This window comes from Nycticebus coucang, chromosome 18 (genome assembly GCF_027406575.1).
Source record: "Nycticebus coucang isolate mNycCou1 chromosome 18, mNycCou1.pri, whole genome shotgun sequence".
In the NCBI taxonomy this organism is placed as follows: domain Eukaryota; kingdom Metazoa; phylum Chordata; class Mammalia; order Primates; family Lorisidae; genus Nycticebus; species Nycticebus coucang.
In genome coordinates, this window is record NC_069797.1 from 21,913,125 (window position 1) to 21,939,687 (window position 26,563).

Genomic DNA, 26,563 nt, shown 5'->3' on the forward strand with positions numbered 1-26,563 from the left:
TGATTTAAAAATCCATCAAGGTAATCCATCTAACTGTAGCCTCTTGGTTCCTCAGTCTCATTTCCAGTGATCTTTCTTGCCAGCCCATTTCCCCACATAACTTCTTCCAATTTATTGAATTCAAGCCGCCCACTTCTTATGATCACCTCCTAGCCTTCTAGTTCATTCACTCATGTATCTCCACTTCTTTCTCCTCATGGAGATCTCTAAACCATTGATCTTACCGATTTTTTCACTACCCACCAACTTCTTTCTGTGTTTGCTCCCATTCTTACCCAATTTATATCTGTGATCTAACACATAATCACTGTCATGGAAATACTCTAAACTCCCTTCTCCCTCTTTTTAGCAAACCCCCAACCCAGTTCATTCCAACCATCTATCTCCTTGGGTCTTTGCTTCAATAAATATAAAACTATTTATTTCAAGCCTACTAGAGGAAAAAAAACACATAATAATGGTCACTGATCACAGTTTATTTATTTTATTTTTTATTTATTTTTGAGACAGAGTCTCACTATGTCGCCCTTGGTAGAGTGCTATGGCATCACAGATCACAGTAACCTCAAACTCTTGGGCTTAAAGATTCTCTTGCCTCAGACTCCCAAGTAGCTGGGACTATAGGCACCTGACACAACACCAGCTATTTTTGTTGTTGTTGTTGTACTTGTCATTGTTGTTTAACAGGCCCTGGCTGGGTTCGAACCTGCCAGCCCCGGTGTCTGTGGCCGGCACCCTAACCACTGAGCAACTGGTACCAACCCATGGTCACACTTTAAATCAGTGGTTCTTCACTGGGACCAATTATGCTCCTTCTCTCCCTGGGACATTTGACAAGGTCTGGAGATATTTTTGTCACATTGGTATGCAGAGGAGGGTTTGATTGGCATCTAACTGACAGAAGTCAGGGATGCCACAAAATATCCTATAATGTACAGGACAACAAAGAATTATCTGGTCCCAAATGGCAATAGTTGGAGGTAGCAACTCTTCTAGGGGGAAAAAATGTCAATAGTGTCAAGGTTAAGCAATTATTATTATTATTTTTGAGACAGAGTCTCACTGTCACCCTTGGTAAAGTTCTATGGCGTCACAGCTCACAGCAACCTCAAACTCTCGTGCTTAAGTGATTCTCTTGCTTTAGCCTCCCAAGTAGCTGGGACTACAGGTGTTCACCACAACGCCTGGCTATTTTTGTTGTTGTTGTTGCAGTTGTCATTGTTGTTTAGCAGGCCCCAGCTGGGTTCAAACCCTCCTGCCTTAGTGTATGTGGCTGGCCCCTAACCACTGAACTAAGGGCGCCAAGACAAGGTTAAGACATTCTGAGGGGGGTGGCACCTCTGGCTCAGTGGGTAGGGTGCTGGCCCCATATACTGAGGGTGGCAGGTTCAAACTCGTCCCCAGCCAAACTGCAAAAAAAAAAAAATAGCCAGGTGTTATGGCAGGCTCCTGTAGTCCCAGCTACTCGGGAAGCTGAGGCAAGAGAATCGCCTAAGCCCAGGAGTTGGAGGTTGCTGTGAGCTGTGTGACGCCACGGCACTCTACTGAGGACGATAAAGTGAGACTCTGTCTCTACCAAATAAAGAAAAGAAATTCTGAGAGGAGGAGATTGGTAAATTTACACCTAAGAGTTACAACAAACACTATCAGAGTAATGAGCACACATAACTTTGACTCAAATTGTACAAAAGCAATTTATATAGCAACAACATTTGTATCAGCCAGGTGCATTGGCTCATGCCTATAATCCTAGCACTCTGAAGGCTGAGGAGGGTGGATTGCCTGAGCTTAGGAGTTCAAGACCAGCCTGAGCAAGAGTGAGACCCTGTCTTTAAAAATAGCTGGGTGTGGGCAGCGCCTGTGGCTCAGTGAGTAGGGCGCTGGCTCCATATGCCGAGGGTGGCGGGTTCAAACCCAGCCCCGACCAAACTGCAACAAAAAAGTAGCCGGGTGTTGTGGCAGGCGCCTGTGGTCCCAGCTGCTTGGGAGGCTGAGGCAAGAGAATCGCGTAAGCCCAAGAGTTAGAGGTTGCTGTGAGCCGTGTGACGTCATGGCACTCTACCTGAGGGCGGTACAGTGAGACTCTGTCTCTACAAAACAAAAACAAAAAAATAGCTGGGTGTTGTGTCCAATGCCTGTAGTCCCAGCTACTTGAGAGGCTGAGGCAAGAGAATCACTTGAGCCCAAGAGTTTGAGGTTGCCTAATGGGCCCAGGCTAAGATAGAAAGGTGTCAGGCCTAGGCTATAATGGAAAAATACCAGTTAACTCCTAGCAAATTTCTGGACTGCAAGCTTTTTTTTTTTTTTTTTTTAAATATGGAACGCTTCACGAATCTGCGTGTCATCCTTGCGCAGAGGCCATGCTAATCTTCTCTGTATCGTTCCAATTTTAGTATATGTGCTGCCGAAGCGAGCACTGGACTGCAAGCTTTTAAAAAAATGAAACAAGTCTAATTCTCTCCCAAGATAAATGGGAAAGTACTAATTAATTTCTTGCTTCTAGTTCACTCCAAATTTCTTGCTTGGCTAACTCCCTGGGAAACAGACCGTGAGGTACCAATTGTTCCCAGACTAACTTTTAAACAATACCAGGTGGGGAAAGTACTGAAACTAAGATGTATGGGGAAAGTACTGAAACTAAGATGTATAGGGGAAAATATTAAAGATGTATGATGTATGACTAACTGCAAAATTCTGCTTCTGTACAATGCTTGCTTGCTGCCCTAACCAGATACACCTGAACAGCCTGCATGCCAACCACATTGTAGACCAAGCCTTGAAAACCTGACCCCTTAAGCAATTGGGGCTGGTCTCAGAAACCCCATATTGGGACAGTGAGGCAGTCACTGACCAGCTCTTCAATAAAAGGACTCCTCTTTAAATTTAACTTGTTTGGCAGTGTGGTCTTTGTGGAACTCCTGGGCACAACACTGTGAGCTATGATGCCATGTCACATGCCGAAGGTGACAGTGACAAAGTGAAACTCTTTCTCAAAAAAAAAATGTGCAGTGCCTGTGGTTCAGTGGGTGGGGCGCCAGCCGCTGGCCCCATATACTGAGGGTGGCGGGTCAAATCCAGCCCTGGCCAAACTGCAACAAAAAATAGCCGGGTGCTGTGGCGGTTGCCTGTAGTCTCAGCTACTCGGGAGGCTGAGGCAAGAGAATCACCTAAGCCCAGGAGTTGAAGGTTGCTGTGAGCTGTGACTTCACAGCACTCTAAGAGGGCAATAAAGTGAGACTCTGTCCTCACTCATCAAAAAAAAAAGAAAAGAAATTTTGCTTTAAATTAATGAGGACAAATCTCAAAGGGTCACTTGACACAGGGCCTTTGCATTTGCTGTTTCTTCTGGCTAGAACATGATTCCCCTGTAGCTGGCTTATATTTTATTATTATTATTTTTTGTAGAGACAGAGTCTTATTTTATCGCCCTTGGTAGAGTGCTGTGGCATCTCGCAGCTCACAGCAACCTCCAACTCCTGGTTAGAAGATTCTGTTGCTTCAGCTTCCCAAGTAGCTGGGACTACAGTCGCCCACCACAACGCCCATCTATTTTTTTAGTGAATTTTGGCCAAGGCCGGATTTGAACCTGCCACCCTTACCGATTGAGCCAAAGGCGCTGCCCGGTTGGCTTATTTTTTAACAGTGGCTTCCTAAGAAAGTTCTCCTTGACTTCACCCTGTAGACTTAACTTCATCACATTACCCTGTTTTACTGCCTTGAAAACATACACCATTTTGTTTGTGTCTTTTGTTGCCTGCTACCTCTAACTAGAAAGAAAGTTACATGAGTGCAGTGTCTTTATCTGTTTTGTTTACTGATATATTTCCAGGGTCAACTATATTACCTGGCACATTATAGGCACTCAGGAAATATTTGTTGAATAGTGGACGAAAATAGTGTTTGCCTATAATTCATTCATTCATCAAATATTCATTGGTGATAAAATCCAAACATATCTCTACCCTCTTGGAATGTATAGTACAGTGGGGAGACTTAGCACTGAATAAATAACCAAAGTAAATACAGTCATTTTAAACTATGATAAGAACTTTGAAAGAAAAGTACTGGTAGCTGTGAGAGTGTTGTGCAGATGATCTGACTCAATCTTGGGTGTGTTGGTCAGGCCAGGCTTTCTAGAAGAAGTGATATTTGATCCCTAGTTGAAGGATGAGTAGGTTAGCTGTGTAGAGAAAAGCGGGCAGGGAAAATGGAGCAGAGCATCCAGGCATAGAGAATAGAGTGTGAGAAGGCACTTCAGTGGGAAGGAACACAGTCTATTTGAGGAACAAAGACAAAGCCAGTGTGGCTGAGGCACAGAGAATCAGATAAGCCATGGTGTGGACCATGGCACTTGCAGGAACACAAAAATGCCACTGAAAGATTTTAAACAGGAAATGACAAGCTCTAAGTTGGTAAAAAAGAAGTCACTCCAGAGACTAGATTTTCTTTTCTTTCTTTTTTTCTCTTTATTTCCTTCCTTCCTTCCTTCCTTTCTTGACAGAGTCTCCCTATGCCCTAAGTAGACTGCAGTAGCATCACAGCTCACAGCAACCTCAACTCTTGGGTTTAAGTGATTCTCTTGCCTCAGCCTCCCACGAAGCGGGTGCCCACCACAATGCTGGCTATTTTTTTGTTGCATTTGATATTGACTTTTTCGCTGGCCTGGGCCAGGTTCGACCCCACCATCCTCAGTGTATGTGGCCGGCGCTCTGCCCATTGAGCTACACAGGTGCCTTCTGAGACCCCACTTCTTAACAAAAAAACCAAAAACCAAAAAACCAAAAAACAGCTCACCATTAATCCAAAAGTACAACAATAAAAATGAATAACAAAGAGTTCATTAAGGTCCTCATTTTATACCATAGTAGCTAATTAGCTTTGCTCGAAGGGCACTTTAATATGTGTATTGAGTAAATGATTTACAGAGAAATGTTTGAGAGGGAAGAACAAAAATGGGAAATTCGAGAGAGTTGAGGTAAAAAATGGAGAGGAGAAGGAAATGAGAGAGAGCCAGAGTAAGAAGAGTGTGCAAGAGTCCAGAGTGTGAGGAGGTTGGCGGAAACTGGGCAAGAAGAAAAGGGTGGGGAGGCAGCAACCATGCTGAGCTCCATGGGGGCTGGAGGTAGGGTACAAAAGTAAACTAAGAGAGAGGGAAACAGGAAGCCACAAAGTAGGAGAAAGGAAAGGATGCTTGGAGAAAGGACAGGGTAATGGCTTAGGGAGACAGAACAGGAATTCCAGCGTGAGGCAAGAGGCTGAAGGCCCATCAAAGATCACCATGGAGAGCCAGATATTAGGGAGGACAGAACCGTGAGGGGAGTCCCAAAGCTCACACCAGTAGTCCTGTCCAAGCTCAGGAGGAAAAGAGAAACGGGTGAATGGCTGGGGGAGGGGTGAGGAAGGAGTAACATAGGTTTGAAAAGACTCCAAGGTAGGGGAAGGATGGGTGTGGTCAAGACTCTGACCTAGACCTTACCCTGCTCCCCACCCTCCTCCGTCTTCTGGCTTCTGGCCTCAGTTTGTTTCTTCCTTCTGCTAGAAGGAGTCTTGATTCTGGAGGGGATATTGAGGGTGGGGGATGGAATGTGAAGGGCCCAGGCATTAAATTCTGTCAGGGATTGAAATGGGGGAGGCTGTTGGGGAGCGGTGCTCAAGAAATCGGTGTCTATGGGAGGGTAGAGCCGGAGGGCCAGGACATTTAGAGGGAGAGTGCTGGGAAGGTGTCTGGGGGAGGAAACTCCAAGAAGGCTGCTGAAGGGCGTAATCCTCAGGGATTTCGCCAGGGCCTCAGAAGGTGGGATCAGCCAGGGTAGGTGACAGAAGAAAATGGAGAAGAGCAGAGTGTGGGGGCGAAAATAGAGCTGGACAAAGAGCACTTAGGGTGGAAACCAGCGGGGAAAGGGCGACGCCAAGATTGGCCGGGAGTCCTCCATCTCAGGGTCAGCCGCATTCCAGGTACACCTGTTGGGAAGAGGGAAAGGGGCAACTTGTGCCCGAGGAAAGTCCAGTCCTGAGGGGCTGACTCGGAGCCTGGGACTCCGGACAAGCCACTGCCTTCTCTGCACCAGCGGTCAAAGCCCTGCAAGTGAAGGGGCGTGATCCTGGAGCTCAGGTTTCTTCCTCCTCACCTGGGCAAGGAGGGGTGGGGACAACGACTTCCGGTTCAGGTGAGTGTCCCTTAGGTGACGTCAGGTCACCCTTGGCCGCCCCTTCGGTCCCGCCCCCTGTACTGCGCTCCGGGTGTCCGCGGGACCGCGCCCCCGACGCCCTACATATACTCAGATGCGCCGCACCTGTTGGCCCGCACCTGTCTGCTAACCTCGGAGCAACCTCTTCTGCGCACCGCGACCTCGGGCTGAGAGCCCAGGATACTCTCTGGTGCTTGCTGCCACCCAAGACTGTGCCCATACGGCCCTTCTACCTTTTGTTTGGGTAGGGTCATCGAGAGCGCCGGAGGGAATCGCCTGGCTTTCAGGGACCTCTTTTGTCTGGAACCACTCCTGCCAACGTAGCCTTTTCCCCATCGCTCCACCGGGAGGGCCGATTTCTGTGTATTAAGGGTGACAAGAAGATTTGCAGTCACCTGGCCAGAAACTTTTTTGTATCTTTGGGTGACCTAAAAACTCCATCCCAAACTGTCTTTTGTGGGGCTGCCCCCTCAAGTTTTGTTTTACTGTAGGGTCGCCCGCCCGGCGCTCCTAGTCTTTAGCTGAGGGCGGAAATGGCCAATTCGGGCCTCCAGTTGCTAGGCTTTTCCATGGCTCTGCTGGGTTGGGTGGGCCTGGTGGCTTGCACTGCCATCCCGCAGTGGCAGATGAGCTCGTACGCGGGCGACAACATCATCACAGCCCAGGCCATGTACAAGGGGCTATGGATGGACTGCGTCATGCAGAGCACCGGCATGATGAGCTGCAAAATGTACGACTCGGTGCTCGCCCTGTCTGGTAAGGCTGCGGGACCGACGGGGCGGACGCGCCCGGGGCCGAGGTGGCGGGTGGTGTCCCGCGGCGGGGCTCCCTGTCCTGGGTTGCCCGGGAGCGGGAGAAAGCGGAAACGGTCAGGCCCTGGTAGTGGGGCTGGGGGGTGAGCGGCACGTGAGGCCGCACTCTGGCACCCTGCACTCTTCTTCCGCCCCCAGTCAGGTCTCCTCCTCGGCCGGGGAAGCCTGGGGAAACCGAGTCCTAGGCCGGGGTCATCGCCTCCCCCACAGCCCTGAACAGACAGTGGCCTCCAACATCTCCCGCCTTTTTCTCTCAGACAAAAGGGGGAGCGGGGCAAGGGCACGCCGTGGGTCGAAGAACCGTAGAGCTTTGCGGTTTGCCAGACGTGGGCCGCCTCCTGTGGCCTCTAATCTTATCGGCCGATTAGTTGAAGCCACAAACTCCGTGGCCTCGATAGCCGGTCAGAACTGGGATTCAGGCCGGCGCCGAGGCCTTGGCCACTGACTGCTTCTGCTCGCTAGCCCCTTCCACCCTTCCCCCTACCCAGGGCAGTTTCATCGAAACCCTGGCGCCCCGGGCGGCTCCTTGAGCAGAGGGCAGGGCGGGGCGGGAGCAGGAAGGCCGCGGTGTCGGGAGGGGCGGGAACCCTGCAGCGTCTGGTCCGGGCCTTGGCAGCGGTCGGCAGAAGAGGGTCCAGAGGTTAGCGGCCGCCGCTGATAGGGTGAAGGCTGGAGTCGTCTGAGGGGTGCCTGCATTTCCAGCAATGAGGGCGTTCTTTTCCCTCCCCCACAGCGGCCCTCCAGGCCACTCGAGCCCTAATGGTGGTATCCCTGGTGCTGGGCTTCCTGGCCATGTTTGTGGCCACAATGGGCATGAAGTGCACGCGCTGTGGGGGTGACGACAAAGTGAAGAAGGCCCGTATAGCCATGGGTGGAGGAATCATTTTCATCGTGGCAGGTGAGCAGGTCCAAGGTGGGCCCATGGGCTCTCCAGTCTCCTATTTGGGAGGAGTGAGGGTGGGCAAGGTGCAGGTTTGGGAGCCTCTCAGAATCTTAATCCTCATTCTCTTTCCAGGTCTTGCTGCCTTGGTAGCTTGCTCCTGGTATGGCCATCAGATAGTGACAGACTTTTATAACCCCTTAATCCCCACAAATATTAAGTAAGTTTGGGAGCCCTGCCTCCTTGAGGGACAGGTCTGGGGTCCTGAGATATGGAGGAGGGCTGAGATAAGCCTCGGTTTAACCCCAACCCCTTCTCTCCACAGGTACGAGTTTGGCCCTGCCATCTTTATTGGCTGGGCAGGATCTGCTCTGGTCCTCCTAGGAGGTGCACTGCTCTCTTGCTCCTGTCCTCGGAGTGAGAGCAAAGCTGGGTACCGTGCACCCCGCTCCTACCCTAAGCCCAACTCTGCCAAGGAGTATGTGTGAGCTGGGACCCCGTTGCCCCAGCCTCACAGGCTGTGGATGTGCCCAGATGCCTGAAAGGACCTGGGGCAGTGCTCAGCCCGTAGGCAGGGTGTGGGATGAGGCCTCCAGGTCATTCCATCCCTGCACACCATGTACAGTTCTCTAGGGGATTGGGTGGGGGAGACAAGAGAGGGGAGGATGTGCTTTTTGTACAGTAATAAAAAATAAGTTTTGGAAAGCAGGTTTTTTTCCCCTTCAGGGCCTCTGTTTTCCTCTTCAGATCATTGCAGGGAGTGTACCTAAAGTACAACTGCTTTAGTTAAAAAAAGTTAATAAAGCACCAGTGGGGTGCAAGTCTGTTCCTGGCCTCCCATTTCATTTTCACTGTTATTCAGGCCCTAATCCCTTGACTCTCAAAGGTGTTTGGCTGCCCTCTCCCCCTTGCCCTTTATTTAAATAGCCACCAAAGAGCTCCTTTTGTTATAAAAAAGATTTTATTAGGCATGAGAGGATGTTCTACTCCCACCTTACCCTATGCTCTCTTATTACTTTGTACAGGCTCAAGCTCCTTCCTGGGTTAGGGGGCAGAGCCTCCATAAACACAAGGAACAAAGGTAGGGCAAGAACAGAGAAAGGGCAACACAAACAATATGAAGAACAGTTCTAGGCTCAAGGGCTTCCTCCTCTCCCACCAATTAGAGTTTACTTAAATCTAGCTAGTCAAATATCTAGGTCATCATCTGGGTCTTCTTGGTCTAGGTCGTCGTAGACATCTGGCTCATAGAAGATGTGGCTGGTAGCCTGGCCTGGCCCAGGGTGCAATAGAGCCTGCTGTCTGAGGAGGGAAGAATTGGCACTGATGAGGGGACTAACAGGTGTGTCTGGATAACTTCAGGCAACCCCTCTTAGACATCCTTGTTATTTTTTTGGCCCAGTCTCTTTCTCTGACCTCCATGTTTAGTTAATGCTAAAGCACCATTTGGCATTAAGAATACTCTTGTACGCCTCTCCTAAGGATACCATATACTCTTAGCAGTTTGAGGGCAAGGATTCCACCACAGTGGTCTTGCTTTACCCATCCACACACTGGGCACAGAAGAGCAGGCATCTACTAAGTCCTTGTGAAATAACCTTTGCCACACCCATATATTCCTTTCTACCTAGCACTGTTGACTAGAGATAGGGCCACCTCCCCTGGGTCTAGTCTCTGGCTTAGGCCAGGCCCAGATTGCTCTGAGGACAACCACCCAGCTGGGACCCAGGGGTCTAATGGAGAGAAAGAGACAAAAAGGCCCTTTGTCATTATAGAGGATATGGGTGGATAGAGAAGAACTTCTAGGACTTGTTTCTGGAAATGGACTTCAGACCTTATAAAGTCTGAGAGGTTAATCAATAACCTGCTGTCACCAGCTCTCTGTGGCCCAAATGCTGGGCTCTACTTAGGGATCCAGGCACCAAGGCTCCAACCTTACTTTTCAGAGCTGAACTGGAAGGGCAGAGTCAGGCTATCTTTGGCTTCTCTCTCTTTCTTGGACAGGCGAAGGTTAAAGGTCAAGTGAGTCATGGGGTCCACCTGTAGGTACAAAGGATGCTGCCACTCTGTCCCATCCTTGGAATCCCTGACACCACCCCCAACCTCTGCAGTTATTTTTGTCTCTTTCTGCCAGACCCTAAGCTCCATTAGCATTTTTAGATACCGCGGATGTATGAGGATCTGGGTGGGGCTGAGATTCTACTGGGGGTCCCTCTTGGAGATCCAGGCTGAAGTCTGGAAGGATGGAGAACCAATTAGTCTGTGGAGAAGAAAAGTTAAAAAGGATTTTTCTATCTTGAAAACAAACCAGAGAGAATTCAAAACCCCACATCCTTAGCCCCCAGTAACCTTTTAGCCCTTGCCCTCATCTTTTGACTCTTCTTTAAGTCCTTCCATATGCACTTGCTCCTTTTCTCTTTTTTTTTTTTTTTTAGGAGAGTCACTCTGTCACCCTGGATAGAGAGCTGTGGCATCACAGCTCATGGTAACCTGAAACTCCTGGCTCACCAGATCCTTCTGCCTCCACTTCCCAAGTAGCTGGGACTATAGGCACCTGCCACCATGCCCACCTAGTTTTTCTATTTTTAGTAGAGACAGGGTCTCAGTCTTGCTCAGGCTGGTCTTGACCTCCTGAGCTCAAGGGATCCACCCACCTTGGCCTCCCAGAGGGCTGGGATTATAGGTGTGAGCCACTGTGTCAGCCTGCATTTGATCCTTCCTTCTAGTAACCCTACCCCATTTTCGAAAATCCTTTTCCACTTCCTGGAAAACAGTCTTTCACAGATTCTGAAGTCAGGCAATTCTTAACGTTTAAATTCTGTCTCTGCCACTCACTTTGTAACCTTGAAAAGTGACTTATGTAAACTTCTTTGCACTGGTTTCCCAGTCTGCAACATGGGGATATAGTAACAATCTACCTCACAAGGTAGCTGTGAAGATTAAATGAGATAAATGACAGAAATGCAGAGAAGTACTCAATCACATCAACTTTTTTATTGTTCTTGCCATAATGCCACCCCCTCTCACCCTAATCTCCAGTCCTTTCCCACTGCTTCTAACCTGGTGAGTTGGGTGCTGTTGAGGCCACCGACAGAGGATGTGGGCTGAAGCCTGGCCCACTGTACCTCCAAGGGTTACCTCAGTCTGAGCAAGGCTGCTCAATGCTCCCAGGGGGCCTGGGCCATGAAGCTCTTCATGTAGCAAGCCCAGCACACGTACCTGCCGCACTGAGCAGCTGTCACCTGGAGAGGAACAAGAAATGTAGGGCACAAACAACAGTAAGGAGTACTTAGGATGGTAGCCTAGGAGCAAAGAGTGAAAAGAAGAAAAAGAAGGGGCCTACATTGCATCACAGCTCTACCATAATCCTGATTTACCTTTGCCGATTTCATTGCCCTGATCTGAGCCTCTCCTATCCCACACTTTAATACACCTTCTCACTCCGATGTAAATCTGATCAAGGCACCACTAATTTCAATCCTTCAGCAGCTCCTCAAAGCCTTCAGGATGAACACTTTCACCATCTGGCATCCATTTACATACTAGTCTCATATCTTACATACTGAGCTACTTACAGTTTTTTGAACTTGTCAGTATTTCAGTGCCTTTGACTCCCTCTCTTTTGGGGAGCATTTACAGAATGTCAGGCAGTATACTAAACACTTAACACAACATTTTAATCCTTAGAAAAGGTCAGCACTTTTAGGTCAAACCATATGAAACTGCTGATATTTGACAATTTTTTTTTTCTTTTTTTTTTGTAGAGACAGAGTCTCACTATACTGCCCTCGGGTAGAGTGCCGTGGCGTCACACGGCTCACAGCAACCTCTAACTCTTGGGCTTACGGGATTCTCTTGCCTCAGCCTCCCAAGCAGCTGGGACTACAGGCGCCCGCCACAACGCCCGGCTATTTTTTTTGTTGTTGTTGTTGCAGTTTGGCCGGGGCTGGGTTTGAACCCGCCACCCTCGGCATATGGGGCCGGTGCCCTACTCACTGAGCCACAGGCGCCGCCCGATATTTGACAATTTTTGACCTATAGAAACAGCAATTTAGTGGTTTACCCTAATACTACCTCCCCACCCCAATTTCTAGAGCAAACTAAAACAGTGAGAGGTAAGTACTTTCATACAAAGGTGGGTGTGTTTTAACTCCAAAGCCATTTGAGTGCCATAGTGGAGTTCAGGGTTTGTCCCAGAGCCCCTGCCTGGACAAATTGATCTCGTTGACCTAACTCTTTTTTTTCTTTTTTTGAGACAGAGTCTCATTTTACCCTGGGTAGAGTGCCATAGGGTCATAGCAACCTCAAACTCGGGTTCCAGTGATCCTCTTGCCTCAGTTTTTCTATTTTTAGTACAAACAGGGTCTCAGTTTTGCTCAGACTGGTCTTGAATTCATGAGCTCAAGCAATCCACCCACCTCGGCCTCCCAGAGTGCTGGGATTACAGGCATGAGCCACCTTGCCTGGTCTACCCCTTGTTCTTCAAAACAATTCCCTCCTCAAAGGATCCTGTGCACATCCTTGTATCGCTGTTGCCTGTATCAGACTATCTCTTTTTTTTTTTTTTTGAGACAGTCTTACTCTATTGCCCTTGGTAGAGTGCTGTGATATCACTGCTCACAGCAACCTCCAACTCCTTGGCTTAGCTGATTCTCTTGCCTCAGCCTCCCAAGTAGCTGGGACTACAGGCGCCAGTCACAACACCCAGCTATTTTTTTGCAGTTTGGCCGGGGCCAGGTTTGAACCTACCACCCTCGGTATATGGGGTCGGTGCCCTACCCACTGAGCCACAGGCACGGCCAGACTATGTTTTTGTTGTTGTTGCTGAGACAGAGTTCTACCATATGCCCTGAGCAGAGTGCAATGGTGTCATAGCTCACTGCAACCTCAGACTCAAGCTATGGACATCCTGAAGCCGCTGGGATTACAGGTGCTTGCAGCGGTGCCAAGCTGGGTTTTTGAATTTTTTTCATGAGTTGGGGTCTCACTCTCACTCAGACAAGCCTCAAACTCCTAAGCTCAAGCAATCCTTCTGCCTCAGCCTCCCACAGTGCTGGGATTACAGGCGTGAGCTACTGCGCCAGGCTTTTTATTTTTTTTTTTTGAGACAGTCTATGTTGCCCCTGATAGAGTGCGGTAGCATCACAGCTCACAGCAACTTCAAACTCTTGGGTTCAAGTGATTTTCTTGCTTTAGATTTCCGAGTAGCTGAGACTACAGGTGCCTACCACAATGCTCAGCTATTTTTACAGGCAAGGTCTCACTCCGGCTCAGGCTAGTCTCAAACTCATGCGCTCAGGCAATCCACCCGTTTGGCCTCCCAGAGTGTTAGGATTATAGGCGTGAGCCACTGCACCCAGCCTGTATATCAGACTATCTTATAACTGGCTGTTTATTTTTCTGTTATCTTTTAGGGAACTCTGAACTCCTGGAAGGCAAGAATCCAAGTACAAAGTTAGTCTTTATTTTTACATTAGCTGGGATTGTGCCTGTAATTTAATGTTTGTTGAACGAATGTATGAATGAAACAAATGAGTAAAAAAAGTACTTGGAAAGCTGGGCACAGTGGTGTGCACCTATAGTCACAACTACTCGGGTGGCTGACGTTGGAGGATCTCTTGAGCCCAGGATTTTGAGGCTACTCTAGGCAACACAGTAAGATCTTGATCATGGGAAAAGTTGGAGGAAAAACGAAGAATAGTAGATGGCACTATGGGGAAGTCAAAACCAGAAAAAAAATTCAAGAGATGAAGAAAGTCTAATTGGAGATCTTGATGTTTCTCCTTAGGGTGCAAAGGAAATGGGCCACATTTCTTGGTGGGGGTAGATGTAGGAGGGAAAGCAATGAAGGGCTGGAGGTCTCACCAGGGCAGGAGTTCTGATGGCTCAGGGCACGCAGGTTCTGGCAGAGTGTGGTACAGGGAAGGTGAAGCAAAAGCCAACTGAGTGAATCAAGAGCAATGGTGACAGGACCAGGATCTGTCCTCCTGCACATGGCTGTCAAGGCTCCCAGTGGTCCCCCAGGAAGGGCCTCCCCAGTTTTTGACCAGTTGAGAGGGTCTCTGAAGAGGTCATGGTAAACCAGACTGCAAAGGCAAAGTAGGAGAAAACATAATATTGCCCCTCAAGCTTTATCCTCTGATCTTTGTGGCTCCCTTTTCTTATTTTTCAATAATATTTAATTAGCAAAGGACAATTACTGAGAGAATTCAGTGATTAAGACCAGACAGAATAAACTGGTTTTTTTTTTTTTTTTTTAAACATTAACTTCAGGGCACATTTATTCTGAACCTGAAAATGACTCTGGAGGAAGAGGTAGGTGGCACAACGTGGACAGAACTTTACCAAGTCACTGAGTTAAGGGAGCTCCAGCATACTGACACCCCCACCCAACACCCGGGGGGGGGGGCGCATTATCCTTTTAGATATCACAGCATATGACTCAGGTCATTTGGGGTGGGGAAGGCCAGTGACAACCTGGGATGGTCTGGTGGGTCCTAGGAAATAATCTACCTGACTTCTCCATGAACTTATAAAGTGCTATTAGCAAAACCACAGGTGTCAGGAGACACAACCAACAGATGATCCTAACGCCTCTGGCCCTGGGGCCAGACGGCTGTATCCTACCCTGCCCAAGATGAAGTACCCAGGACTCTCCTGCCAGTATCCACCCCACACACACACTGGGAAGGGCAGCCTGAAAGCTCCCTGCCCTCACTCCCTTCTGTCGTCTGCCTCCCTCCTCCACTGCTGCTCCGGGCCAGGTCCTCAGGCCAGTACTGGTCCTCCATGTACTGCTCCATGCTTCTCTGTCCTATGGTTGGCCCCAAGGACGGCTGGCCTCCTGCTGTTCCCACTGCACTTCCACCAGCTGGTAGAGCTCCATGGCTATCGTGGGATCTTCCACAGATGAGTGCCCGTGCTGGCCCACCTGGATCTTCTTGTGCAGTAGCTGTAGGGCCAGGTCCTTCAGAGAGACCCGGGCCTGGCGGGCTGAGGAGGTTTGGGACATAGGTGGTATTCTGGGTCTGGCTCCAAGGGTGGATGTACTTGAGGGCCTGGAAGTCATTGTGCAGTGTGTGCCCCACCACCACCTTGCCCTTCAGGAGCTTAAGGATCTCTTTCTGGGCCACCTGGAAGGGGATGGCCTTGCGCATATGCTGCTGAGTGATGCCACTCCAGCGAGTGTGGTAGTCAACGATGGGCATCTCAGGCCAGATGTACTTGTCATAGAGGACATCACCGTGGTAACTCATCATGGAGCAGTGGGCCAGCTCGCTCACCTGCCCTCGGGGGCCTGTGCCCACCATCTCACAGTCGATAGCCACATACTTGCTGGGCAAGGGCCCTAAGGCTTCCCTGGGGACAGGACTTCTGCTGCACTGGGGCCTGCCAGACCCAGGCCTTAGATGCTGCTTCCTGCTGCTGGCAGCGACCCCTGACGAGGTGGGCAGTGGGAGGCCCCTGGCTCTGGAGGCATGCTCAGCAGCCACTGCTCCTGCAGCAAGGCCTTCCGGGCTATGAACAGCTGGTGCTGTCGGCTCCCCCTCTTGTGCCGTCTCCAAAGCACATCCCTTGGCATTCAGGCCAGCAAGGATAGAGCACAGGCACTGGGCAGACTCAGGGGCTTCCTCAGGTACCATCCCACTCAGTCCACTGCTTGGGGCAAGGAAGCCAGGTAGATAATCTCTCAGCCAGGCAGCAGCCAGAATCCCCGCACCTCTTCCAGCCCACATGTGGGGTCTGGACTGCCAGAATGAACTCTTAAGTTTGGCTTTGTTACTTGCACAAGGTCACCTACCTGGTAAATTACTTATTCCCTCTAAGGCTCAGTTTCTTCATTTATGAAATGGAGATACTAACCTCTAGGCACTTAGCATAGTGCTTGGCACATATTAAATGCTAGATAAATACCAGCTGTTACCATTATCAAACATTTCCTATCATTCTCAGGATTAATAAAGAGAAAGCAGAAGACAGAAGATATGATTCCCACTTACGGAACAACTTAGAAAAAGTCAAGGATTAAGTTATACAGTACTAACTACATAAAAAGATAACTCAGTTCAAAAAGGGAGACTGATATGGGCTAGAAATCCTGGGACATCTTTATGGTAGCAGAACTTGTCATATGACACCACACCTATCACAACTGTGGCCTTCGCTGCCAAGCTCTGGAGTTTCTTCATGGCTGACACATAAAATTAGAGCTCAAAACATACATGTACACCACTATTATCCACTGAGCTGCCAAGACTAGGAAGTAGAAAGCATTCTATTAACCATTTTTGTTTCTTTTTTTTTTGTTTTGTTTGTTTGAGACAGGGTCTTGTTTTGTTAACTAGGCTGGAGTACAGTGGTGTGATCATTAACTCACTGTAGCCTTATAACTCCTGGGCTCAGATGATCCTCTCACCTCAGTCTACTGAGTAGCTGAAGGCTACAGGCACACACCACCACACCCAACTAATTTTTAACTTTTTTTGGAGAGATGGGGGTCTCCCTGCATTGCCCAAGCTGGTCTTGAACTCCTGGTTTCAAGCCATCCTGCTTGGCCTCCCAAAGTGCTGGAATTACAGGTATGAGTCAAGGTGGCCAGGCTACTAATGGTTGTTAATCTCTCCTGGCCAGGCACATCTGAATACTTTTTTCTGCTTCATATCATCTATAAGTCCTACCCACTAACGTCCTTTTACACTTAATCTTAACTCTCCAAACCTCTGTTATGTCCTACAATTATTTTCTAAGGTTCATTAGAGCAGGGAACAGGTCTGTCTCATTCACTGCTGTCTCTCCAGTTTCCAGCACAGCACCTGGTTTACACCTAACGAGTTAATCTGAATTAATGGATTACTGCATTAGCCTTCCCACATGGTTCCCGTCTCCAGGGTGCCCTCTTCCAATTTCTTCTCTATATCATTGTCAATACACTAGTGTTTCGAATGAGTATGGTATTATCACTCTTCTCCCAAATTTTCAAGTGACTCCTCACTGTCTTTATGATAACATCTACACTCTTTTTCATGTTCTGTAAGACCACATACTATCAGGTACAATTTCTATGATCTCTGCTTCAGATTTCCCAAAAATCTCTCTTCATTATTCCTCTTACTAACTTTTGCCTTCTGAAAGATCCATATCCCTTCCTTTGATGATTATTTAAGTAGTTGTTACTATATACCAAGATTTGCGCTTGTTACTATAGAGTCTTAGCAACAAAAGTCTCATATCTAATGAAATTTCGCCAAGTTGGACTTACCAGTTATTGATATCCGAGTCGAAACCTTCACGAAACTCTTCCTCGCTCACTTCACAGCCCAGGATGTGGACTTGCTCCCCACTGAGGCGAAGACGGGAGGTCAGGTCAAAGATTGGTGCACAAACTCCCTTTCTAGGGTAGGACCCGGAGATTGAAGGATACTCACCACAGCGCAGATTTCTTGATAAGCGCCTTCAAAAGACTGCGACCCTCCCACTCTACGCTATCTGGAGAGAGGGAAGGACGGATGGAGGGTGAGAACAGTGGAGTTTCCGCCCCTACTCTGTGACCCATGGATCCTCCTCCCCTCTCTCGCCCCCCTAGCCAGGCCCGGAACCCCCTGTGCTTCCAGCTCTCACCCCGAAGGAGCGTCAGGCCGCGGAAGGCTAACAGCGAGTCCAACATATCCGACTTTCGCCGGGTCACCCCCCGGGCGCTTCCTGATGGCGTCATGGCCCACAGCCCGCCCCCTCCGGCGAAAGGGGTGGGGCATTGATTCCTCCCACCACTAAGACCTAACATAGGCTGGAAAGAGGTGATTACTTTCAATATTCCCGGGAGGAGCTCAATGTAGGGATCCTCCCAAGCTCTGGCACACATTTGTAGGGACCACATCATGGTCTACATAGTCACTGAAACAAGGGCGGGAAGAGCCGTTAGGGCGGTTGTCAATGGAAAGGGGAGGAGGCCACACGAGGCCGCCTCTGCAGTCCTGACCACCAGAGCAAGGGGCATTCACCCAGCGACGTCCACGCCGTTCCAGGCCCGGCCTGCCTAGACCCCGCCCCTCAACTATCTTCGGCGCCTGCGCGATACTGTAGCCTTGTTGGAGCGCTCTCGGCTTTCCCTATCCCTCCCCCATAGGCAGAATAGGGGGAACTTTAGTTCTGGTGAAGCGAATACACGTCACCACCGGAAGTAGTGTCAGAGGGGAAGAGGAGGGGGGAACAGATGAGGGAGCCCTCTGGGCAGTAAAATGGCGCCTGTCAGAGTGGGAAACTCAGCTGCAGAGGCTGCAGTCCCGCTCTCCAGCAGCTAAAGGACCCCCGAGCTCGGGGAGGGGGAGGCCGCTCCAGCCCAGCACTCCGCCCCCTTCGGCTCCCCCTCCCCCTCCTTCTCCGCTCCTTCGCTTAGCAGGCCCGTTCTCCGCGGCTGCGGCCCTTCGCGCGCCGCTGCCCCCGCCCGCCCCTTTCTCGCGGGCAGCCCCCTAGCGCGCCTGCGCAGCGAGCCACTCTCCGCTTTTCCTCTTCCCCTCCCCCCTCCCTTCTCCCTTCCTCCCTCCCTTCCTTCTCCCTAGCCCCCTCCCCTATAGCCCCCTCCCCCAATTATCCTTCCCCTTCCCTCCCGGTCTTGGACGACCCCTTGCTAGCCCGACGTATCTCAGTCGGCAACCTTCGCGGAACCGTCGGTGCCACTCCCTGCCCATGTGGGCCCCCGCGGGCTGCCCACGCCTGTCCCCCAGCTCCCCGTTCCGCTGGGCTTTTCCCTCGCCAGGGGTGGCTTTCTGAGCCGCTCGCTGCTTGCCCCTTTCTGCAGCCTCTCCTGCCACTCGGGGCACACATTCTCCCTCCCGGTGGCGGGGGGCTGCCCCCGGGGGGCTGGCGGAGCTGGGCCGCGGGGGCCCCGGGGCCGGCGGTGCCGGGGTCATCGGGATGATGCGGACGCAGTGTCTGCTGGGGCTGCGCACGTTCGTGGCCTTCGCCGCCAAGCTCTGGAGTTTCTTCATTTACCTTTTGCGGAGGCAGATCCGCACGGTGAGCCTGAGACGGTGGTGGGGACCTCTGTCCGCGGTGCTCATAGGTTTTCGGAAAGTGTCAAGCCTCTGGGCCTAGGAAGGGAATCCTGGCGGGGGCTTTTTCCACTGGAGAATTAGGCACCCTAAGCAGGGTCTGGGGTGGGGAGGAGGGAGACCCTTGTAATAGAACTGAGACCTGGGGGTTTTTTGATGGGCCTAAACGGGACAAGGTTTGGCAACTCTTGGGGGCTAGGGGTGGTGGGTGGGGCGTTCTTTTAGGAAGCTGGAGTTGTTGCTAAAGAAACCAAGAGGCGGGGAACACCTGTTTGATGGCAGCCAGATCTGTTGATGTGGGGTTGTGAAAGACCCTTCTATTGGAATCTCTGTGTGTGTTTGTTCTCATAACCCGGAAAAGACAGGCTTATGTGTTAAGGGTCGGGGTAGGTGGGAGGGCATATGTGACAAACAAGGATGGGAACTTGAGAAAAGCCCTGGATGAGAAGGAGAAACTCCTGCGGTTCCCATTAAAGGAACTCCTACAAAAAGGCTCTGAAAACTTATTTCACCGTCTTGAGTGTGGATAGCGGGGTTTATTGAGACCCTAAAGAATAAAGAGGATACTTTTATGGTGGGCTTCTTTAGTTGTGGGAGGGAGCACGTTAAAGTTTGGGCGTCCCTGTCAGAAGACAGCGCTGGTCAGTTGTAGGGCCTGAATCGGAGGGCACACTAGTTCTACAGGCGGATCCTAGCATTATATGGGATACTGGGGGTGGGGTAGGGTGGAGAGGTGGAGACTTTGGATGTATCCAAGCATCTCTGGGTTCCCTCCCCCATAGTTTTTCTTCAAGGTCAGAGCGCCTTCAGCTAACATGATTTAATGAATGTGCCCTTCTGTTCTCATCAACACTGGGGAGAATCTTCTGGAGTCTGGGGAGAATTTAGTGAGCTGGGGTACAGAGATTCTCGGTTTGTACTCTTTATTATACCCCCAATAAAATCTGAAAGAATAAAACCAGGTAGGGGTGGTCTAGGTCAAGACAATTTTCCAAAAAGCCCTGGGTGGTAGTGGTGGTTGACTTAACTGATTTGGGAGAGTGGGTCTGGCCTCTTTTTTTTTTAAACCAATCTATTCCTTCCACTGTTGATTTAGGGTTAAGACTGTTCAGAATGGTTGTGGTTGTGGGCAGGGCTACTTTCTTGTTACCTGACCTAGAAGCCAAGAAAACCTTGGGGTCAGAGGTGCCGAGATCTGTGTGCTGGTGGTAGTTCCTGGGGTTTTCTTTATGGCATACCTGCCATCTTCTCTGACCTCTCCCTAACATATCAGTATTCTGGGTGGAAGGGATAGTGCTCCAGTCCATCCATAGGGCAGTTATCTCCCAAATTGCTCCCCTTTGGGCAGCACTGACCACAGAGCCTTTTTGTCCTCCCTTCCTGTCCAGTCTGGTTTCTTCCCCCACCCCCTTTCTGGCAGATGCTTGGCGCATTCCCTACATGCCCAGCATATGCAACCCGAGATGGCAGGGCAGGACACCCAAGTGGCTCTCATCATTGGCCCAGGGAGAAAAGAAGGGCAGATCCTTTGAGAATAGGGGGAGAGGGCCCCTTCATTTGTAAGGGAAGAACCTTGTTTTGGGGTGGTATGGGGCCTGTGGGGATGGGCTGTGCAGAGGAGAGAATTGCCAGTTTTTGCATGGGGAGATCTGAGTATTAGGAAATAGAGAGTCTCTAGAGAAGGCTTGGAGAAGCAGAGCTGGAAGGCTGATGGATGTGACATCCTTGTCCTTTCTTAACCTTTCACTCACAGCCCTGACTCACTCTGGCCCTCTTCATGCCCCATCAGTAAGCTTGGCAGGCAGGGCTTTCCAGTGTTCTCCGCCTTGCCCTAGGTACCAGGATAAAGAGGCTGTTCGAAGGGCTGAGGTTCTCCGCAACTTGTGACTTGGCTAGGGGAGAGAGATGTGGACAGGTGGCTGGTTAAAATAGGTCTGGTGGCCCCTAGCCAGAGGAACTTAGCTGACCTGACAACCTTTGGATTCCCTCATTCCCTGTTCCCATGAGGGATCCAGGGACATCCTCTCTGTGTCCATTAAGAAATCTGAGGCTCTCAGTTCTCAATGTGAGATGATGGAAGTTACCACAAAAAATTATTGGAGCAAAGGTGGGGGGCTTGTGTGTTTTTTGTTCAGCATAGCAGGATAATATGGTTAAGAGGACAGGTTCTTGGGTCAGACTATATAGATACAATCCTGGCTCCACCATTTCATTGATTCTATTAATAGTAACTGACCACCCTTGCTACAGTGTTCTAGACACTGGGAATACAGCCACGATTGAGACAATCTATGTTTCCATGGAATTTTCATTCTAGTTGGGGAACAAATAAGATAATTCCTAGCTGCATAGCCTCAGACAAGGTATTTAACCTCTCCAAACCTTGGTTTCTTCATCCTTAAAACAGGGATAATACACCTGTAATCTTAGCACTCTGGGAGGCTGAGGTGGGTGGATTGCCTGAGCTCACTGGTTCCATACCAGCTTGAGCAAGAGTGAGACCCTATTGCCTGTGGTTCAGCAGCTAGGGCGTTGGTCACATACACCGGGGCTGGCAGTGGTGGGTTTGAACTCAGCCCCGGCCTTCCAAACAACAATAACAAATACAACAAAAAAATAGCCAGGCGTTGTGGTGGGCACCTATAGTCCCAGCTACTTGGGAGGCTGAGGCAAGAGACTCTCTTAAGCCCAAGAGTTTGAGGTTGCTGTGAGCTGTGAGCTGTGACGTCACTGTACTCTACCAAGGGCAACATGATGAGACTGTCTCAAAAAAAAAAAAAATAATAAGAATAGCTGGACCTTGTGGCAGGCACCTGTAGTCCCAGCTACTTGGGAGGCTAAGGCAAGAGAATCTGGAGCCCAAGAGTTTGAGGTTGCTGTGAGCCATGATGCCATGGCACTCTATTGGGGGTGACAAAAAAACAGGGATAACATTTTTAGGGTTATTTCGAGGATTAAATGATATAATCCTAAATCATAAACAGTGCATCTGGTAAATGTTCAGTACATGCTACCTTTTATTGTTATTGGAGAAGACTTTCTTATCAGGGGTTTTAATCTCTCTCTTGCTATTCTTAGGTAATTCAGTACCAAACTGTTCGATATGATATCCTCCCCTTGTCTCCTGTGTCCCGGAATCGGTTAGGTAAGTATGTTGCTGGGAATACTCCTTTAAAGGGTTCCAGCTTTGGGCTAGAAGTCAGTTGGTGTGATCCTTTCCGATTGTGGTTCAGCTCAGGTAAAGAGGAAAATCCTGGTGCTGGATCTGGATGAGACACTTATTCACTCTCACCATGATGGGGTCCTGAGGCCAACAGTCCGGCCTGGAACGCCTCCTGACTTCATCCTCAAGGTGTGTGGGGGTGGGGAATAATGATATGGTTACATCTGTTACTCTGCCCAGATCTAGACTCTCTTTTCCAGTCCCAGAGCATCTGGTCTTCATTCCTTGGCACTAGTGTTAGCCTGAAAGAAGGATGCAAGGGGTGGTAGAGGTGGCTGGGGTGTCTTCTAGTGCCTGTGTTGTGGAGCTCAGGACTTCCCCTAGCCCATCCCTATTCCTTTACAGGTGGTAATAGACAAACATCCTGTCCGGTTTTTTGTACATAAGAGGCCCCATGTGGATTTCTTCTTAGAAGTGGTGAGTTTACAGGACCTAAAGGGAGCTCTGTGATGGTTTTAGCGTTCTGGGAATATAGAGGATTTGAAAGAATGGATAAGAAGAAGTGGGTAAGGGCAGTTTTGGAAAGGGGAAGCTGTAGGATGGTAGGGGAATGGCTTTCAGGAGTTGGGGTTTATTTGTTATGCCGATGTAATTCTGTTCTTCCACAGGGATCTTTCTCTTTTTTTCTTGCATCTCTAAATCTTAAGGGTATAGCATGACTAAGAAACTAGAGTTTGGAGGTGTGTGGAGGGGTTCTGAATTCTGTGTCTCTAGAGACATTTGATTTTTGATGGAAGGCTTGAAGAAGTAGGATGGTGTCCTAGTGAAAGAAAAAGTCTAAATGAATATTACTACATATGATATCTTTCTTTTCTCCAATATATTTCAGGTGAGCCAGTGGTATGAACTGGTGGTATTTACAGCAAGCATGGAAATCTATGGCTCTGCTGTGGCAGATAAACTGGACAATAGCAGAAGCATTCTCAAGAGGAGATACTACAGACAGGTAAGAAGAAGATATGGGTCTCAGAGTGAAGTCCATGAGGCAGACCACCAGGGAGGGATCTGACTTTGAGGCAGTTGCACTGGAGAGGGTATGGGGAAGGCGTATTTCATAATCTCCTGTGTTCTAGCACTGCACTTTGGAGTTGGGCAGCTACATCAAGGACCTCTCTGTGGTCCACAGTGATCTCTCCAGCATTGTGATCCTGGATAACTCTCCCGGGGCTTACAGGAGCCATCCAGGTATGGGGAAAGTAATGAGTCTGGCAGGAACAGAACGTGGTTCTGAGAAGATATTTTGACTGCAGGGAACTAGGAGGCAGGAAACCTGTGCTTTGGCCCTTGAGAGTTAGAATTTCCTAGTTTACTGTAGATCCCAATGCAAGTTCTCTATTTCAAATGAGGCACCCCCATATGTCCATTTCACCAATCTGATTTCTTTTTCTTTTTTTCCCTCCACAGTCAGGGAAAATAACAAATCAAATTTCTTTCTTTTTCTTTTTTCTTTCTTTTTTTTTTTTTTTTTTGAGACAGTCTCACTTGGTCACCCTTGGTAGAGTGCCGTGGCATTGTAGCTCATAGCAATCTCAAACTCTTGGGTTCAAGCGATCCTCTTGCCTCAGCTTCCCAAGTAGCTGGGACTAGAGGCTCCTGCCACAATGCCTGGCTATTTTTTAGAGATGACGTCTTGCTCTTGCTCAGGCTGGTCTCAAACCTGTGAGCTCAGGCAATCTACCTGTCTCAGCCTCCCAAATGCTGGGATTACAGTTGTGAGCTACCGCGCCCCACCTCAAATGAGATTTCTTAAATCAAGATTTTTTTTTTGAGACAGAATCTAACTTTGTCACCCCTGGTAGAGATATTGTCTCAGCTCACAGTAACCTCAAACTCTTGGGCTTACGTAATTCTCTTGCCTCAGCCTCTTAAGTGGTTGGGACTACAGGCACCTGCCACAATGCTCCGCTATTTTTTTTTTTTTTGTAGAGACAGAGTCTTACTTTATGGCCCTCGGTAAAGTGCCGTGGCCTCACGCAGCTCACAGCAACCTCCAACTCCTGGGCTTAAGGCGATTCTCTTGCCTCAGCCTCCCGAGTAGCTGGGACTACAGGCACCCGCCACAACGCCTGGCTATTTTTTGGTTGCAGTTTGGCCGGGGCCGGGTTTGAACCTGCCACCCTCGGTATATGGGGCCGGTGCCTTACCCACTGAGCCATAGGCGCCACCCCATGCTCTGCTATTTTTAGAGCCGGGGTCTGGCTCTTGTTCAGGCTGGTCTCCAACCTCTGAGCTCAGGTGATCTGTCTGCCTTGGCCTCCAAGGGTATTAAGATTACAGGCATGAACTACTGTACCCAGCCTCAGATTTTTTTTCAAGTGAGGCACAATGGCAACAGGTTTGACTAGAAGTCTCATGCTAGTGTTTGAGCTGGTGATAAAAATTTATTTTTATTTTGGAGAATAAATCAGGAGGGTTTTACTTAAGGTTGTTGACTTTGGGTGGAGGGGGTATATATTTTTAAGTAATAATTCCTTATCCTTCCTGTAAGTAAAGAAAAAAATACTCTCTTTGAAGTCATTTCTTCTCATCTACATTTTCATATACTCTAGACAATGCCATCCCCATCAAATCCTGGTTCAGTGATCCCAGTGACACAGCCCTTCTCAACCTGCTCCCAATGTTGGATGCCCTCAGGTAAGGAAAATGGGCTCTAGACACTTGGTTTTCTGAAGAAAGAAGGTGGTGGGGGATCCTAAGAGGGAGTAACAAAAGTTTGTCCTGTTTTAATTACTTACCTCTCTTCCCTTAAGAACTTAGCATTTGGACCCAGGTCTTCTTACTCCAGAGCTCATCACTTTTAGCTATTGGGTTTTGGGGACATTGAACCCATCTCATCATGTGAAAATGGAGATAATTTCAGCCCCACATCTCCAGTGATGCTGCCTTACACTAGTGTTGTGAGGATATCAACTCTAAGGTACTCTACCAACGCAAGTTATTGTCATCCCAGGTTCACCGCTGATGTCCGTTCTGTGCTGAGCCGAAACCTCCACCAACATAGGCTCTGGTGACAGCTGCTCCCCCTCCACCTGAGTTGGGGTGGGGGGGAAAGGGAGGGCAAGCCCTTGGGATGCTGTCTGATGCCCTGTCCAATATAAGGACTGCTTGGGCAGGGTCTGCCCCTCCCACCCTCTCTGCCCTGGGAACCTTGTACTCCACTTGGAGTCTGGATGGACACGTGGGCTGGACTCTGAAGCAGCCTTACTCTGACTTGGTGTTCACACTCCATGGAAACCCCAGACTGGGACACAGGTGGAATCCTAGGAGAGCCAAAACAGTGTGTGGAGAGGCAAGACTGGCCAGAGTGAGAGATGGACGGTGAACCAGGAGGCCCAAAGAGAAGACAAGTCAGCTTTGTTGTGATTTGATTTTTTAAAAACTCTTGTATAAAACTGATCTAATTCTTCACTCCTGCTCCAAGGGCTGGGCTGTGGGTGGGAGACTGGGATTTTGGGCCACTGGACTTTCTCCAAATTTGTCTCCCCTTACTCTTTTTTCTCTCCCTAGATTTTCTCAGACCTGAAACAAACTTTCTCTTTTTTTCCTTTCCTCTCTTTTAAACCATGCATTATAACTTTGAAACGAAAGCTGCCCTAGGTCCTTCTATGGGATTTTGGGAAATGAAGGGAGGGGATGCTGTTCACATCTACCCGGTATGGAGGCTGTTGGACCTAAGGGGTAAGGGGAAAGGTGGCGTTGAGTCTGGGAGTGGATTAGCAAAAGTCGACACTAGATGCTTTGGAGCGAAGGGTCCAGAGATAGGATGAGCATCCTGATGGGGAATTGAAGGACACCTTCAGAACCATGGGCTATAGGATAAAAGGAGAAACCTGGACGCCCGAAGGGCATGTGGCTGGAGAATAGCCAGGCTGGGGCATGACATGGACAGCTTAAGCGGAAGATGACCCTAGGCGGCGGGCTAACTCCGCAGCGCTGGCCTAGTTCTCGGCTTTTACCCCTACTCGCCCCACCTCCCTGGCGCCCTCCTCTTCCTCCAAGCCGGCTCTACTTCCTCCTACCCGCCACGTGACGCTCCGCCCTCCTCTGAGGTCACATGACACATCTTGAACGTGTTCCTCCGCGCTGCAGTAGTCCCTACCTTTCAGACCTCTTCTCCAGTCCTTACTGGTCCATTCATCCTGGAACTTAGTGTTCGAAACATCTTTCCAAACGTCTATTTCCTTTGACTTCATATTTCTGGAGACCGTCTCAGGGCACTATTTTGTTTTGGTGTCAACTGCCGCCTTCAGCGTAGAAACACGTTTTGTGAATAGCTAACCTTGTAATATTCCCAGCTCTTCCTCTACATTGTATCCGAAAATAACTTGCAGAACCAAGTTGTATTATGATTACCATCGCCTATTCTTCCCATTCCCAGCTTCATGGGTAGGGGGGTAGAAGAAAAGGGGTTT

The 26,563-nt window shown here is 49.4% G+C and overlaps 3 protein-coding genes, 1 non-coding gene and 1 pseudogene across 7 annotated transcripts; 2 read left to right on the forward strand and 3 right to left on the reverse strand.

Annotated features, from left to right (window-relative positions):
* Positions 1 to 2,310: 2,310 nt before the first annotated feature.
* Positions 2,311 to 2,417, reverse strand: LOC128571328 (U6 spliceosomal RNA). The gene has a single exon (XR_008375759.1). It is a non-coding gene; the product is annotated as a U6 spliceosomal RNA (small nuclear RNA).
* A 3,217-nt stretch (positions 2,418 to 5,634) lies between these two features.
* On the forward strand, positions 5,635 to 8,708 carry CLDN7 (claudin 7). The gene is made up of 4 exons (XM_053567551.1): positions 5,635 to 6,944; positions 7,734 to 7,898; positions 8,016 to 8,100; positions 8,206 to 8,708. The coding sequence occupies exons 1-4, from the start codon at positions 6,722 to 6,724 to the stop codon at positions 8,366 to 8,368; spliced, it is 636 nt and encodes a 211-aa protein (XP_053423526.1). The 5' UTR covers positions 5,635 to 6,721; the 3' UTR covers positions 8,369 to 8,708.
* A 94-nt stretch (positions 8,709 to 8,802) lies between these two features.
* Positions 8,803 to 19,085, reverse strand: ELP5 (elongator acetyltransferase complex subunit 5). 4 transcript variants are annotated; one of them, XM_053567548.1, is made up of 8 exons: positions 17,499 to 17,664; positions 17,306 to 17,366; positions 17,140 to 17,220; positions 13,746 to 13,966; positions 11,100 to 11,122; positions 10,045 to 10,140; positions 9,820 to 9,920; positions 8,803 to 9,182 (listed from the first exon to the last, which is right to left on the reverse strand). In XM_053567548.1, exons 1-8 carry the CDS (start codon positions 17,659 to 17,661, stop codon positions 9,068 to 9,070), a joined length of 861 nt encoding a protein of 286 aa, XP_053423523.1. In that variant the 5' UTR covers positions 17,662 to 17,664; the 3' UTR covers positions 8,803 to 9,067. The 4 variants fall into 4 exon arrangements, with proteins under 4 accessions (XP_053423523.1, XP_053423521.1, XP_053423522.1 ...); XM_053567545.1 differs by having other exon boundaries at positions 8,808 to 9,182; positions 10,941 to 11,122; XM_053567546.1 differs by lacking the exon at positions 17,306 to 17,366 and having other exon boundaries at positions 10,941 to 11,122; positions 17,140 to 17,271.
* Positions 13,979 to 17,123, reverse strand: LOC128569494 (apoptosis-enhancing nuclease-like; annotated as a pseudogene).
* CTDNEP1 (CTD nuclear envelope phosphatase 1) lies at positions 17,971 to 25,734 on the forward strand. Its single transcript, XM_053567550.1, has 8 exons — positions 17,971 to 18,893; positions 22,007 to 22,073; positions 22,162 to 22,280; positions 22,497 to 22,568; positions 22,981 to 23,097; positions 23,225 to 23,336; positions 24,701 to 24,785; positions 25,102 to 25,734. The coding sequence occupies exons 1-8, from the start codon at positions 18,792 to 18,794 to the stop codon at positions 25,160 to 25,162; spliced, it is 735 nt and encodes a 244-aa protein (XP_053423525.1). The 5' UTR covers positions 17,971 to 18,791; the 3' UTR covers positions 25,163 to 25,734.
* Positions 25,735 to 26,563: the final 829 nt, after the last annotated feature.